Source organism: Leptonychotes weddellii, chromosome 7, assembly GCF_054177405.1.
Source record: "Leptonychotes weddellii isolate Sample4059 chromosome 7, ASM5417740v2, whole genome shotgun sequence".
In the NCBI taxonomy this organism is placed as follows: domain Eukaryota; kingdom Metazoa; phylum Chordata; class Mammalia; order Carnivora; family Phocidae; genus Leptonychotes; species Leptonychotes weddellii.
Window position 1 is genome coordinate 96,339,108 of NC_138375.1, and position 16,887 is coordinate 96,355,994.

The window sequence follows — 16,887 nt, forward strand, 5'->3', positions numbered from 1 at the left end:
AAAACTTTCAATGACGGCATACACATTTTTTTTTTTTTAAATAACCAAGGCTCAAAGTAAATTATAGGCCTCTGCTCTACCACCATTTCTGGCAACTTTCAATTGTTTTAACTCTTTTTCCTCCTAATTGGCTCCTTATTTTGGCCATTAATTGATTTGCTACACCTCAAAAAATGTAAGCAAACAAAAAATCCAAAAGCACACCTATACACACAGGGTCTTGACCCTGTACATGTTGCTGTTTAGTGAACTTCCATGATGTGGCAGGCAATGCTTTTCCAATGGCAGGTAAGACATGATCCCTTTTATTGAATAATGCATAATCTAGTAAGGAAGGGACTATATAGCAATATATGAATGTCACTAAAAAACTATATAAAAATTTGCTAGGACAGAGAAAGGAATGGTTAACTGCATGGGAAGGTCGCTAGCTTCAGAGGGAGGAAGGTATTTTTGTAATTCTGAAGGCTAAATATTTCCTATATCATAAAGTTGGAGTGGAAATGGAATTTTAAAAGATTATATATTCAGATTATGTGGGATGGGATTCATCATTGCAATAATTTCAAAATGCCCCAACAAGTAATAATATGAGTTTCACTACAAGTGACAGGACTGGAATTTAATTCTCGGTTTTTCTGGCTTCAAAGCCCTGTGCTCTTTGCATCCCAACAGCTAGATTATACTCTATTATCAAGGCCCTATTTTATCTATGATTGATCAAGCCCTTGTATTAAGTTCATAACCAATTTTTACTTTCTTAATGCTGAAGATACAGTTCAGGTATAAGTGTAATTCAGAAAAATCTATCTTATTACATTAAATCTATAATGTATTATTCCATAAAAATGTGACTCATTCATGCTTTAGTAATCTGAAGAGTGAGGAAGTGTAAACAATGAAAAGAGCATGGACTCTGAAGTCAATTAGACCTGGTTTCAAATTCTGGCCCCATCTTTTCTAGCTCTCTCAGCTTGAGTAAGTCACTTCACCTCTGAGTTGGTTTTTCTCTTGCATAAAATGTGAATAGCTAGTACCTACCTCACAGGGAACGATGCATGAATGAAATAAAATACAGAAAATGCCCAATAAAGTAGGACCTCAAAAAATGTAATGTATACAGCTACCAGATGAAGGACTTTACAGTATTCAACACCAACATAAGAGAAGGCTTACGTCAAGAGGAAACTTAAGACAGCATACTCAAAAGGCATTAACTCTCTTTGACGTAGGCGGGGAGGAAAGGACACCCATCCACAAACACTGCCATTACCTGCAGTTTGTTATTTTACAGGTAATATGAAAAGGTTCTTCTAGGTTTACGGTATCTGGGATTGCCTCCAAAGACAATCTAACATCTCCATAACCTGGAGCCTAAGAGAAAAAGCAACAGAGTTAACATACATCTATTATAAAACCTTTCCACTTTAATAAAGGTACCCCACTAGCACATTCACTCCTCAACAGCTGGTACGTCTCCAAGCTGATGTTTGGAGAAAATACTTCCCAGTCATTCTATTGTTCTCTGTTCTAACTTATTTTGCTGCTATTGCCTGTGGAACAACACTATGGACCCTGACTGTGTTTGCGATGATTATTCCATGTTCAGCAAGGATCAATAGGTAAAATAGTAAAGAAACTTCAATAGGTCTGATCTTAAAGGGATGCTTTCGAAAGATCCTATAGCTTATACATACACGTAACTCTAAAAACATAAGGTTATTGCCTAAACAGACAGAGTAAGATTGCTGTGAAAAGATCCAGGAAAACAAACAAACAAACATGTCCATCCACAAAAGACCACAGAAACATCAAAGCTTGGAATATCCATGGCAAGATGATAGCTAATGGCTATATTTTAAAATAGGCTCAGTGATAATCTTTTTTCCGCCCCCACTTATTACCTGAAATAGTAAAAGAAGAGTAATTTTTAAAGAATATATCACAATATTTAATATTCAGTATAAAGGGAACATTCTGTAGCATACTCTCACTAGCACAAGAGAAAGGACTGTAGCCATCCCTACTTCAAGAGCAGAAATTAGGTAAAATATTCAAGTAATGCTTATAAGATAACTTTAACAGGACTCACTTTCTGAATTTCAGATGACTCAGATTCTCAAAGTCTTTAAAAAAGTATGAACTGAGTTGGTGAATGTAGTAAGTCCAAGAGTTTCAGGACATTGCAAAAAAAACCTTTAACGTAGTGGAAGTCAGATGAACAGTGAGCATGAGATACCACAGGAGGGAAAAATTGGTGAGCAGTAATTTAATTTCTATTTGGTAGAGTAACAATCCATGTATTATGGATAAATTAACATTTGAACATTTTTCATTCATCTCAATACCAAGTTTCTACCTAGAGACCAGTAAAATTATTAGTCTTTTATCTCTTATTTATGGATAATATTAATGCCTTTTACAGCGCTGATTTTTAGTGATGCACCTAGGAAAATTTAAGCTGTTCTAACTATCTGACCCCCAAACACCAAAACCCCCTCCAACGTTTTTTCTAGACTCACCATTCGCTGAAGTTGGCTGGTCTGTAATCTTCCCCTTTCACCTAGATTTGTTTTCCACACTATATCCAATTTTCCAATTACTGTTACTCCTTTAATGATGCCTGCTTTTTCTGCAAACTCCTTCTTGGGTTTTAGGCAGTACAAATACTGGCGTGTATCCATGGGCTGCAAATACGCTCTTGACCCAAACGTAGTTACACTGAGAGGGGTGGAGAGAGAGATGGAGAAAATTCTCTACTGTCTTTTAAAAGAAAAACCATGGCTGTGATTGTTCCTTTGGACAGGAACTGAATGATTTACCATCCAAATATCTTCAATAGAACAGATCAGTGGTTTCAATACAAATGAAAAAGGACCTGAACTGAGAGGATTTATTTTTCTTTAAATTTTTCAGGTGACAGGGAAAATCTTTAAGTTCCTTATAATAGAATGCAATATATTACCTAAAATACTGGATATGTATCAATTACCTGAAAAAAATGCAACAGAAATCAAAACCTAAAGTATTCTGTCCCATTTCTCTATAATTCAAAGAAAATAGTTTGGAAAAAGAAACATACCATTGTAAACGAAGTGATCATTTTTTAATGAACTAAAAGATCAGGGGAAGACTAGAAAGTTATTGTTTTCCTCAGGGGGGATTTGGAAGGCTACAAACTTTACTGAATTTAACCATCATAATAAGATAAAAAGTAAATGTTTCATTCTTGATGAATGAAATCAGGTACTTTCTCCAGCTATTACCTTCTTATCCATATTAAGGTCAACTTTATATTTATTTATTCTTCCTCTTTTAAATCACCTACAGAAAGACATATGTATTTTATTTTTGTAAAAAAACTAGATCTATTCCTATGCCCACTCCTTTTAATGCTGACCAAATATTCTTTTTTTTTTTTTTTAAAGATTTTATTTATTTATTTGAGACAGAGAGAATGAGAGAGAGAGCACATGAGAGGGGGGAGGGTCAGAGGGAGAAGCAGGCTCCCTGCCGAGCAGGGAGCCCGATGCGGAACTTGATTCAGGAACTCCAGGATCATGACCCGAGCCGAAAGCAGTCGCTTAACCAACTGAGCTACCCAGGCGCCCACTGACAGAATATTCTTAAAACTCACCCTTCACCTTTATCCTTTCTAACCTCTCCATCATTCCTTCCCATGCCTCAATTTTATCATTTGCAGGAAAGGATGAACAGTTTCAGATTTACCTCACTGAATTATAAAAATTAAAAGACAGTGCTTCCAACAGCAAAACATAAAATGCAAATGGCTAGGATCTTTGTATTTTTCTGTGGAGGGAGGAATGAATGGGTGAAGCACAGTTGAGTTTTAGGGCACTGGGACTATTTTGTGTAAGACAGTAATGGTGATTACATGTCATTGCATTTGTCAAAACCCACAAAATGTAGGACATGAGTGAACCCCGAATGTACACTATGGACTGTAATGAATAAAAGTTATCAATATTAGTTCATCAACTTAACAAATGTGCCACATTAAAACAAGATGTAAATAATAAGGGGACTATGAGTAGAGGGAAGGGCATGTGGGAACTCTTGTTTTCTGATCAATTTTTCTGTGAACATAAAACTTCCTAAGAGGGCGCTTGGGTGGCTCAGTCAGTTAAGCATTTGCCTTTGGCTCAGGTCATGATCCCAGTGTTCTGGGATCCAGTGGCATGGCGGGGGGTGGGGGTAGGTTGGGGGGGGGTCCCTGCTCATTGGGGAGTCTGCTTTTCCCTCTACCCATCACCCCCTGCTTGTGATCATGTCTCTCTCACTTTCTCTCAAATAAATAAAATCTTAAAAAAAAAAACTTCCCTAAGAAAAATAAAGTCTATTAATTAAAATACAAATTACAAACCATCCAAGAATAAAAGTGTTAGGAAAGTTCATATACTTAAAAAGAAACACTTTGTAATTCATATTTACCATTCTCCAGCTTGGCTGACTGAGTTTAATTCTGCTACATTGTACATTATCGATGGTTCCAATGAAACTTTCTCCATAAACATGGGTGAGGTTGTAATATTCTGAATCTGGGCTTCGAGAAATACTTCATCAGTCTGAGGATATGAAAAAAATATCCACCAAAGTGTAATGGTATTTAAAATATTTACCTCAACAAAAATACCTGATCTATATGAAGAAAAAATATTAACCACAACTGTGATTAGTTCATGCCTGCAAATCAAAGTTACCATAATTAATGCAAGAAAAGAAATCTTCATCCTAACGTAATTAACAGGGGCAAAGTCAAGTGTTAGTTAACTGATAACTTGTCAAACAATGGATGGGGGATAACTGTAATATTTTTTGTATCAACATCCAAAAATTGTTATTTTACTGGAATTTCATTCACAGATACCCTAATTCTTCTAGTAAGTCATTAAAATGTTAAAATGCCATTTAGTAAGATGAATATACCTATGTACCTATCATTTCAGTGATATGTTAATATAATTAGGGTCTCCATTATATATATAATATATATTATATATTCTATCATAATATAGTTTTCAATGGTCATATTATTTCAGTTTAGGAAGTATAGGGACCACTAGTACAGTGAATAATCAGTCTATTCTATAATCTTAAAGGATTTAACTTTTTAATTAAAGCAATTTGTTAGTGGTCATTAGTGATTTCTTGGTTCATTTAAAATGTATACTTAGGGCTAAAAAAATGTATGTGAATTATACTTGACAGTCATAGAGCTCCTAAATCAAACATAAGGTATTCTGTAGCCTTAGACAGATTTGAAAACTAATGCTATTCAGCAATATTTTAATGAGTGGGTAATTTATGTACTTCTATACAAAATTTTTATTTCCTAAAATTTAGGGATTAAATTTAGATTATTTATATTAAACATCCTTCTTTTTATGTGATTTGGCTTTTTTTGTGTATAACTGAAGGGTAACAGAGAACTTGGTTCATTTTCGAAATAAACCTATATAGAAAGTGACACACTAAGGATATTCAATAATTATTTTGTTCAAAAGTTTCAGAGTAATATATATACGGAAATAGAAAAAATAAAATATGACCCAAGAAATCTGGCACTAATAAACATTTTAAACATTAAATCCAGGAAAATGGAAATCATTTGCAAAAATGTAATGATGAAGTTATAGTGTAATGTATTATCATCTAAACTAAAACAGATTCTTTAGTTCTTGGCACATGTGCTCAAATGAAAACTGAAATACAACGATTTATCAGTCTAAAAGAATGTGCCACTTAAAGGCATTATCCTGTTACTTTTTCTCAAAAAAAAAAAAAAAGTAAATATATCCCATCAATCCATTGCTTTTAAAAATATAACCACAAGCCCACATTTCAAATTTAAAAATTCAATTTTCTGCTTAAATTTAGGAAGAGCTTAGATAAAATGAAAGAAAAACAAGCAGCATAATGGAAAATTAAGTTAGTTTGAACAGTTAGTACAAAGTAATTTGACACTTGAAAAATTAAGAATTCTGTGCTACAGCAGTTGATGTTGTTGTTATGTAAGTCATATATGATAAGCAAATGCTGCTTATATTAAATAGAAATTTGAAAATATGACTTTAGCCAACTTGGGGACATTTGAGGTTCTTCCGTTTACTAATGTCAAAGGGCCAACTTTACCTGACCCAGACATAAAACTAAAACCACTGTGCACTTGAAGATAAATTTCAACTAGAGAGTTTACCTCAAAGAATTATAGTAGAGAATCTTATAGGAAAATGTTGAAAATCCCAAGGCTATTTTTAACAAGGTTAACATGCCTCTTTTAAAAAACACCCAAAGGAAAAATACTAAAAATGAGAGCATAATTGTTTCAATATGATAATTTAATCTTCAATTTAATTTTTCCCCAGAGAGGAAGATAATCAATATAATATAAAAAGTACAAATTACATACATCTTTTAAAGTCACAATAGGTGGTATTCACAACTAACTTTGTTTTTCCACTATGTTTTGTAAAGAGAGATTAATTAGGCAGAGTCAAAAAGTGGTAAGTAAGAAAAGCATATAAATTTATAATAAAAAATCAAATTACCACAGAACTGAGGTCACTCTAATGGAAAAATAAAAAAGAAAAATTAGAAAAATCAGAATTAAATGTTAAAGAAAAAGAATAACTAACTTTAAAATAAAATGCATTTCTGCATTTTTTTTAAATTTTCTAAACAAGACAGCATTAGTAAAACAAAGAAGTAAACAGAAAGTAACAAAGGAATATGACATCATTTTTCTAAATACGTGAAACTGCTATGGTTAAATGAACAGAGAACATTCTAGGTGAATATTTAAACAGGAGCAAATATTCAAGGACACATTTGGGTGAGAAAGGTATATCGCATGCCTTTCTAGTTCTAGAAATTCTTTACCTACACTGTAATTCTTCATGGATTACTTAGGATGGTTATACACTCTCCTCCACAATCAGAGTAGTTATACACTGTACTGTACAGCTTCTCCTAAATTTATCTACTAATGGAAGCATTTTTTCAAGGAGCATCTTCAGTGATTAGAGTTCCATGCATTACTCTTCAGGAAATGCTGGGCTAGACCACATCAGACAACTGAGAGTTTATTCTTTTCTTGTTAATATATTTTATAGGTTGTTTTTTTCATATATACTTCTAAGACTACTTATTTATCAAGGCTCATCTCAAATGTTACCTCTTTTGTCCAACCCATTGCTAAAAATACTTTTTCACCTCTGATGTTCCCGGAGTCTAAGTATACTTTATGATCTATGGGGTGGTGCTTACATTGCAATTTTCTCATGTTTGTCTCCTCCACTAGATCTAAGTACCCTGAGGATTGGGAAGATGTCCAGTTTATATTTATTTCTCTCTAGTACCTGGTATGGAGCCCTATTCCCAGCAGGTGACCCAATGTTTGAATCCTAGTTGCTAATGTCACCAGTCTTCTTTCCTATTTTAGAAGATTACAACAAAGTTTCTCATAAAACTTGTCTTCCTTTCAGTTCACATATTACTAGAATTATTAGGAACAGTGTAAAAAAACATGTTTGCGACCAATGTGGGGCTAATAAAAGTCAATGTGTAAGAGCTATGGCACAGAGTAATAAACATCACCTACTGGTATCAGTGTGGTTTGTGAACTCCTATAATTTACCTGAATTTTCTAGTTGGGGTCAATAGAATCTGCTTGGTCCTACAGGCTGAATAGTATTTGTTTGCCTAATAGGTAATACTGAATATCCTAGAGACCCTAAAAATACTATTTGTTCGCTCCTGGTTTTTAAAGAAATCTCTATTTTCAAAGGTTCAGAATTTCACAAATTTTTTTAGCTGATGTTTGTTGGCAAAGATTCCAGATTCTGTTTATAATGTTAACTGAAAAAAGCAGCAAACTGTTACTATGATTAAAAAACCAGTATTAAACATAAGTGAGTAAAATCTGAAAGAGAACATGAATTAATGAAAAGTCCATTATTTTTTTGGTGTGGTAGAATTGTGGGGTTTTTCCCCCTTCCTTTTGGGGAGTATATCACATTTATAATATTATTCATGGAATAATTAGTAATTTAAAAAACTGCAAAAATCACTCTGAATATTAGTGTTATAAAACTGTTTGACAAGTATCTTAATGTACCACCACATTTGCAGCAAAGAAAACGTAAAATAGTTTAGTATGTGCCTTCCTAGGAGTCAATTATAAGAAAAAGACCTCCTACAGCCCTACTGGCTTCTAATTTGCAAACATACGTATTCTAGCAGAATAGTTACCTATCTTCCTTCATACTATGGATGAACTCTTTCCCAGCAAAATGATAAATTAAGACCACTTAAAATTCAATAAGCGGAATAGCTATACTATAATTAATCAAAAGTAATCCAGTAAAACAAAAAAGGCAGAACACACATGTAGTATGGCAACTCCCTTACCCCCTGAAATGTTAACTCTAAACATCTAGTAATCCCCTTGATGAGACTGTATCCTCCCATGAAATATGTATATTCTTCACTTATGTACTCAATATTCCATGTGCATTTGTAATTCTGTTTAGAATGCCTTCACTGCTTTGACACTTTTATGTTTTCAACATCTATTATTTCCAGACTCCGCTCCAGTTCCCCTTCTCATCTTCTCTGAAGACTACTATAAAATCTCAGCCCCAGACTTCCTATAGTACTTCAAATTCACTATATATACTATACTAGGTAGTTTTATTACTTTATGCACTTTTTTCTTTTTTCCTGCTCTACTGCAGGTCAGATTCCTTATCTTAGACACCTCCTGGTATGCCCAGTTGTAGTACAAACTACATTGAATAAAAACTCAGATGGTGATGGTAAAAATACATACCAAATTTGACATGGTACTACAAATTTCTGATCATTTGGTTTAGAGTAATAAAGACAGAATTTTTATTTTAAAATACTATATTTTAATATTTCTGAATTTATCACTGTGGTATGAAAGATGAGATTTTTGCAGGAGGAGTAAGGGGCCCATTAGGAAATCTGCTTTTTGTGGAACTCTAGAAGCCAAGATAAAGTAGAATTTTTATTTTATTTTTTTTTAAGTAGAATTTTAAAAAAGAAATCCGAACAATAAAACCTTCCTTCTATGGCAAAGTCTATTTTATCTCTTTTGTTCGAATAGAGGATAAACTTCTATTCTAAAAGTTACCATATTTCTATTTTTGCCAAACTTGTTTCTCCCAAAAAGTATTTCTAACCATTCAACGAACTTAAGAACCAAACTGCACCTGACACACTGATTTCCCAGGACAAAGAATTTAATTTCCTGAGCTCTATTTATCAATATTTTCCAAGAATATTAAATCATTTTTGCAGGATTATATTGACTACTTCAATTTTTATGGTATCAGAATCACACTAAATATTTAACAAATTGCTGATGTTTTTAGACAGCAATAATAATCATTAAATGGAAGTTTAGGGCAATCATTTAATGAAAGGGGGTGAAAGCATCATGAAATTAACTAGAATAAAATTCAAGATATACTGATTCTATGTAATTTAAAAACAGCAGATTAAAAGATCTACAATGAAATTATTCTCTTCTGATTGAATTTTAGGCTCATTTTTCACAAATAATTCACAGTCCTCTCAGCAATTTACTTCAACATGAAATGAAATGTAATACATCAGAATTTTAGTCAAATAAGATCTTATTGTTTAATCTGAATTCCTATTAAGTGCTGAACACTTACCTCTGCATTGTAAAATTTGGTTTTCACATCCAACGGTTTGAGAACCTAGTTGAATAAAGCATATCAATCAGAGGAGATTATCATTTGACCATTTATTTTTATTTATTTTAAATCACAGGGCTTAAATCTGTCAAAGGTATTTTCCAATTTTAATTGTAAAAAGCTTTTTTAATAGCTATGCAATTATTTTTGCAAAAACAACAAGAAAACCAAACAACAATCCCAAATACATTTCTAAAAGACAACCATCATTTCTTAATTGGGTGACAGTCACATGAGTTACATGTGTGTTTACTTCATAATATTCTGCTAAACTCAATAAATGTATTTTATGTATTTTTCTATATGTATTCCACAAAAATGTTTATTAAAATAAGCGGACAAATCTTTTATTTTCTTTTAAAAGGCATGCAAAATCTTAATGATACAGCAAAGCAATAGCAAAATTTTTTCCTTTTTTTAAGAAAGTTTTGTTTCTTCAAGTAATCTCTACGCCTACCATGGGGCTTGAACTCAAGACCCCAAGATCAAGAGTCACATGCTCCACCTAATGAGCCAGCCAGGTGCCCCAAAATAAATCTGGGTACATTTTATTTATTTATTTATTTATTCATTCATTCATTCATTCATTCCTACTGATAGTACTTTTTCTTCCACTTAACAGGTATGAAAAATATATATAGCATAATATCTAGATCTAATTTAGTTATATATGATCATCTCATCCCTTCTTGCATATACTTGCCTATGTTAAACCAGTGGTTTTCAACTATTTTAATCATGGAGTGAACACTGTGTATAAATACAGAACTCGACCTACAACTTTGGACTCATGGAATACTGGAAGGAAGCTTGGTCCACTCAGCCCAAGTCAATTATCTCTCATTTAAATATTTCTTTAGAAATTTGATATGATTTACACTTAATTTATCTGGACTTTACACTCATTTTATCCCTCTTGTTTATTCTTGTGAGTTATGTCAAGGCATAAAAACAGGACAATTTTTTATGGATAAAAATCCATAAATGAGGGGTGCCTGGTTGGCTCAGTCAGAAGAGTGTACGACTCTTGATCTTGGGGGTGGGAGTTCGAGCCCCTTGATGGGTACAGAGATTACAAAAAAATAATAATAATAATAAAGAAACTTAAAAAAAACTGCAGGTGAAATATTACACTGACAATGATAATTTCTCTGCTTTTACTTAATTTAGTCTGACTTCAGATTTCTAGTAATATGACAAATCCAAACATATGAAGCTACTTGCTTTATCTGGAGCCTGTTTTCACTGCAGTTAATAGGAATAACTTCATAGGGGGAAAAAAGGCATCTAAAAACTATTTACATTGGCACATTTAATACCTGAAATTTGAAGAATTTTCTAAAATACATTTTTTCTCCACCCTGAGTTGTATAGCTCACTGCACACACCAAGCTGAAATGGAAAGATATCTTTGAATCATCTTTGATTTTGTTTAATAATAAATCTAATACACCTCAATTCTACTCACAAATTTGGAAAATATTAATACCAATGGTGTAAAAGTGAAGCCAAATGAGCCTAGAGTAGGAAAAAAAGAGTTTTAGCAGATAAAAATGTAATTCCATGAACAAGAAAGCTCTGATTAGCAAAATTAAATATGCCATGGTGAAATATATTCCAAAACAAATCCCAGAATAATCAAATAGTTGTTATGTACAAATTAAGTGTTCATATAAATTAGAAGAAAAAAATACAAATTCAAAAAAATCCTAGGATGGGGAAAGACTTTAATATAAATGGGCAATGGAAAGGAAAAGTCTTATAAATTTATAAATTGAATAAATCAAAACCACATTAAAACAAAAAGCAGACAAAATGGGATAAAATACTTCTAACAAAATGAATCTCATAAGCAAAACATTAGAGTCTTGCTCAAAATAGGAGGAAAGGATACATAGATAGATCACAGTACCATAAATGGCTAACAAAAATGTGAAAATGTTCAGCCTCACAAGAAGTCAAAGAAATAAAATAACGAGATACAATTTTTCTACCTCTTAAGATTTGAAAAAATTCTTTACAGGTGTTACCATGATTGGTGAGGGCTTAGAGAAAGTGACTCTCTACACTGCTAGTGGTTATAAGAGATTTAGAAAACAAGCCTTAAGTAAGAGTCTTAAAAATGCTTATATGCCCCTATGGTAAACCCACTACAAGCAATCTACCACAGGAAATACTAAGGTGCTCATCACTGTGTTATTTATAACAGCAGGAGACTAGAAATAATCTTAAGTCCAACATTGGTGTAAACAAATTAAAGTATATGGTCCAAGAATACAATATAAAACTATCTTAAAAATGTTTTCAAAGAACACTGATTCAAGTGGGAAAATGTTCACAGTGCACTGAAAAAGATAAAACCATCTTGATCTGATCAGAATTTTGAAAAATATTATTTAAATTATTTATACAAATCTGTTATATAAACGCACATAAAAAAACTAAAAAATCGTATATTAATATTTTAATAGTGGTTACACTCTGTGGTGACATTACAGGAACTTCAGTTTCTCCTTTATAAGTTAAGTGTACATAAGCCAGGTACTAGGGATACAGAGTTGATCAAAAACACAGTAACTGCTCTCAAGTGCTCACAGCAGGAAGCAGTATAGCAGGGTATGGGTTTTTTGAAGCCAGATTTAGATTTGAGTTCCATGTCATTATTTGCTATTTAATTCCAAAAGAGACTCATTTTCTCTGAAAGGAGGTTTTTACACATTTAATAAACTTCAATAAACTTAACAAATTTTTAATAAAATTTAATCATTATAATAAATATAACAAAAAATTTAATAAATTTCAATAAACTCTATTTCAACAAATACTGACCACTATTCTCTGGTAGATCGTGGGGATACAGCCGACTTCATGGAACTCATACTCTAATGGAAATGACAGGCACTAAGTAATTAATTTTAAGTAGAAGACTGAAAAAATGACAAGCTGTGGATGTTATAGAATACATTAAAAGGGGTATTTAATTTAGTCTTGGAGGTCAGGAAAGCGTCTTCGAGAAGTCATGGTGAATCTGAGATATGAAGAAGTGGAAGTAAGCTAGAAAAAGAACAGAGGCATTCCTTAGGAAGGGAAGAATTTATCTCAAGTCATAGAGGAGTGCAAAAGAAAGAGACTTCCAATACGACTCAGTATAAAGGAGGGAGGAGTGAGAAAAGGTAAGAACTAAAGCGGCTGGTAAGGATTAGGTTCTAGAGAACTTTGTAAAGCCAATACAAAGAATTTTCTAAGGGTGGTGGTAGATCACTGAAGAGTTAAGTGACTTATCCAAGACCACGTAATTAATAAATGATGGAGGTGAAATTTGAACTCTTTAAATTTTGACTCCAAAGCTTATACCAACCACAGAATATATACCAAGAAGTGCCTACAAAAGAGATGTCACCACAATGAACTGATTAACAGCTAATGTTATATACTTCTTCAAGTCACGGAAGAGAGGCAAAAATGGTGACATAGGTGGAGATGAAGAACGGGGGGAGAATGACATACAGTTAGTAAGAACTAACAGGACTTTGTAAATTGATTGTATGTGGGGATGGTAAGGCAGATGAAGTCTAAAATTACTTTAAATGGCTGAAATTTTCATATTTGCCTCTCAGACAAAGAAAAATAGAGATTCACACTGAAATATATACATAGGCCAGGAATACATAATTTGAGATTTTTTTCTCATAGCTTGTCTTACTTTGGTCCTGTATTTCTGAATTCTCAGGATAAAGTGTATATACATAGTTAAATACAGAACTGAAAAGTTGTACAGAACTGAAAAGTTGTAATTTTTTTTTTTTTTTTTTAAAGATTTTATTTATTTATTTGACAGAGACAGAGACAGCGAGAGCAGGAACACAAGCAGGGGGAGTGGGAGAGGGAGAAGCAGGCTTCCTGCTGAGCCGGGAGCCCGATGTGGGACTCGATCCCAGGACCCTGGGATCATGACCTGAGCCGAAGGCAGTTGCTTAACCAACTGAGCGCCCTGAAAAGTTGTAATTTAAAAATAAACACTATAATGTCAGTTCCTAACATTTCAAAAAATAATAAATGTACTTTCAGTCAGAGTGGTACCTGGGTTTTAAACATCTGTGTGGCTTTTTATTTTTTGTATAAGATTGTCTGTTGATGCAAACACGAAAACAGAAATAAAGGAAAATAAATTAACATATTTTCCCCTATAAAACAAACATTTTGTTTAAAGTTGTTTGTGGTAAGCACGTAAATTTATAACATTAAATTCCTTCCTAAGTAGATTCTTAGGCTTGATGCTAAATGTACATAAAGCGAAAATTTCAAATAAAGGCATACATAAGTAAAAGCCTTTGAGAACTAGTAAAATTAATCCTTACATGTGTGTTCCAATTTCCTTTACTTCATGGTGTATGACATCATCAATACAACAATCAGGTTTAAGTTCAGCCACTGCAGCATTGGAGGCTGAAAGATTTAAACGCTGAGAACTTGTCTGAAGATCAGCCTTGAAAAAAAGAGATTAAAAAAAAATCCAAATGAGACTGGTTACCTACAGGGTGTGACTGGATATGAGTGAAAATAGGGGAGCAGGAACAAGGAAGCAAGGTTGATGGGGAGCAACACTTCTTGGTGTCAATCTTTCTATAGAGCTCTGTAGCTTAGAACCATGTTCATGTTTCATACATGCACACCCAAATTAAATAAATAAAAATCAGCCAGGAAGTAGGGGGAATAGGTAATGGAATACAAATAGTACCAAATGAACACAACCACACTGGGAAGGAGGAATGGGAAAAAAAGAACTAACCTAAGTTAGTTTGGCTAACAAAAGCTAGAGACAAAAAGAATGGCACACGAGTATTGTACTCTAGCTAGTGTGTTTGCTTGTTCACAGGGGTATGGATTAGCAATTCTGCAACAGTTATGTGTATACCGGGACTAAACAAAAAAAATACTATGGATAACAAGAGAGAAGCTTCTCACCTTTGGAGAAAAAAAGGGGCAAATAAGGAAAGGGAGAAGGCTGCAACGAAACTTGTGGTGTTGAGTTGGAATCAGAGGCATCAATATGAATATATGGTTTTAAAACATACATACAGATGGATATCCCAGGGACAAATAGAGATAGATGTGTACACGTGCTACTGTATAACACTAAAAGATAAATTACTATCAGATGTTATTTGTAGAACTAGAGATCAGCATTAAGGTCACCAACAAAGAAAGGACTATCTTCTCTAAAATAACACCCAGTTGCTTTCTATTACATTCCCCCTTTATTTCTTTTCGAACATTTCTCACTCTAATTGTCATAAATGGCATCCTCCCTTAATCTCAGTCACTTTCTGTCACATTCAAATTTAACTTCCCTTTTAACATTTACCACAATCTCTAGTTACTTATTTTTAGTATTTTGTATACCTGTTTCTGCCCACCCTATCGAAAATCTAAGGTCTATGGAGGCACAAACCTCTTTTGTCTTCTCTTACTCACTACTACAACCTGATGCCTGACACCATACTAGGTAATTAATAAATCCGTGTTGAATACTGAATGATGTTATGATGAAACTTTGAGGCAAATGTTAAGAAAAATTCAGAGAAAGTAAAGATCATGCTAGGTCATAAGGATTAGGGGAAGTTTTTATATAAAAGCTTGGATTCTATTAAGTCTTTGTTTTTAAAAAACTAACAGGTTTTCTGCAGTTAATTCTAATCTAACATTCTTAATGCTAGGCACTGTGAAGCGGGATATTTATTTGTGCTATCTCTTTGGTCGTTATATTCAGTTATAAAATAGCAGGAACTCAAATTTATTGGGCACTCTCTATGTGCAAGGCCTTGTTCTAAGCTCATTATTCATTTAATATCTACAATCCTAAGTAGGCAGTCATACTATTCCCATTTTACAGACAATAAAACCAAGGCACAGAGAAGTAACAACTTCCCTAAGGTTATACAACTAGGAAGTAATGGAACTAAGATTAAAAATTCCTTAAACATTTTAGAAACCAGAGAAGAGGGGGTTAAAAAAAAAACACTCAAACCCATGGGCTTTCTGTCCAGTATGTTTTCCTCTGTGTCATTTTTTTAAGTGTCACAACTACAGTATTAATATATATACGACTGAACACTTGCATCTTTTTTTCTTTTTCGCTATTATAAATAATGCTGCACCAACCATTTACTTTCTTATTACCTACTATAGGCCAGGGCTTTGCAAGGAGCTGGAGATATATCAGTGAACAAAACGAACCAAAATCCCTGCCTGTGTTGAATTTAAATGTTTGGGGAAAATAGTAGTGGAGAAATAGAAGGCTGGCTTGGGATAGGGGAATACTTTTTTTTTTTTCTCTCAAGAGGGGCCTGACCTCACAACCCTGAGATCCAGACCTGAGCTGAAATCAAGAGTTGGAAAGGGAGATGAACCATGAGAGACTAGGGACCCTGGACCCCGGGAAACAGAGAGTTTCGGGGGGGGAGGGGCACCTGGGTGGCTCAGTTGGTTAAGCATCTGTCTTCGGCTCAGGGTCCTGGGATCGAGCCCCGCATCAGGCTCCCTGCTCGGCGGGAAGCCTGCTTCTCCCTCTCCCACGCCCCCTGCTTGTGTTCCCTCTCTGGCTGTCTCTCTCTGTCAGATAAAGAAATAAAATCTTAAAAAAAACAAAAAACAAAAACAAAACTAAGCTGACAGTAAAAGAATAAAAAAAGTACAGATTCACAATCTCTCTTCTTGATTTCAAAATTCCAGGAGTTATAAAAAAAAGTTTGAGGACAGAAGTCTGGGTAGCTGAAGTAATAGCAGCAGTATAATTATGATCTCCCAAGTCATCCACAAAACAAAAACAAAAACAAAAAACAAATAAAACTATACTAAACCTTGTGTTAGTATAAGTAGAAAGCAGCAAATGTCCAAACTTCACATTACCTGTAAGTAGACAAATACCAAATTTTTGCAAGCTATTTCTCATGCTCTTGCCATAAGCCTTTGCAAAGAATAAGAGAAGTTCAGGAAAAGTTGAGCTGAAGAGAAAGAGAAGAGATAAGTCTAACACTGATCTAAACCACTTCCAGAAAGACAAAGTCTATTCTAAGCGTGAAAATACTGAGAAAGGGCATTACTGGAAGATGAGAGCACG

The 16,887-nt window shown here is 33.6% G+C and overlaps 1 protein-coding gene across 5 annotated transcripts in view; it reads right to left on the reverse strand.

Annotated features, from left to right (window-relative positions):
• Window positions 1-16,887, reverse strand: part of TRAPPC13 (trafficking protein particle complex subunit 13) — a 39,276-nt gene that overhangs the window by 3,032 nt on the left and 19,357 nt on the right. For 3 of the 5 annotated variants that reach the window (XM_006732523.3, XM_031027268.2, XM_081825702.1), the window contains 7 exons: window positions 14,126-14,253; window positions 11,087-11,159; window positions 9,726-9,770; window positions 6,570-6,587; window positions 4,453-4,586; window positions 2,523-2,721; window positions 1,274-1,374 (listed from right to left, as the gene is read on the reverse strand). In XM_006732523.3, the coding sequence (XP_006732586.1) occupies window positions 1,274-1,374; window positions 2,523-2,721; window positions 4,453-4,586; window positions 6,570-6,587; window positions 9,726-9,770; window positions 11,087-11,159; window positions 14,126-14,253 (698 nt within the window). The remainder of the gene's footprint in view (window positions 1-1,273; window positions 1,375-2,522; window positions 2,722-4,452; window positions 4,587-6,569; window positions 6,588-9,725; window positions 9,771-11,086; window positions 11,160-14,125; window positions 14,254-16,887) is intronic. The other 2 variants (XM_031027269.2, XM_006732524.3) reach the window with 1 other exon arrangement.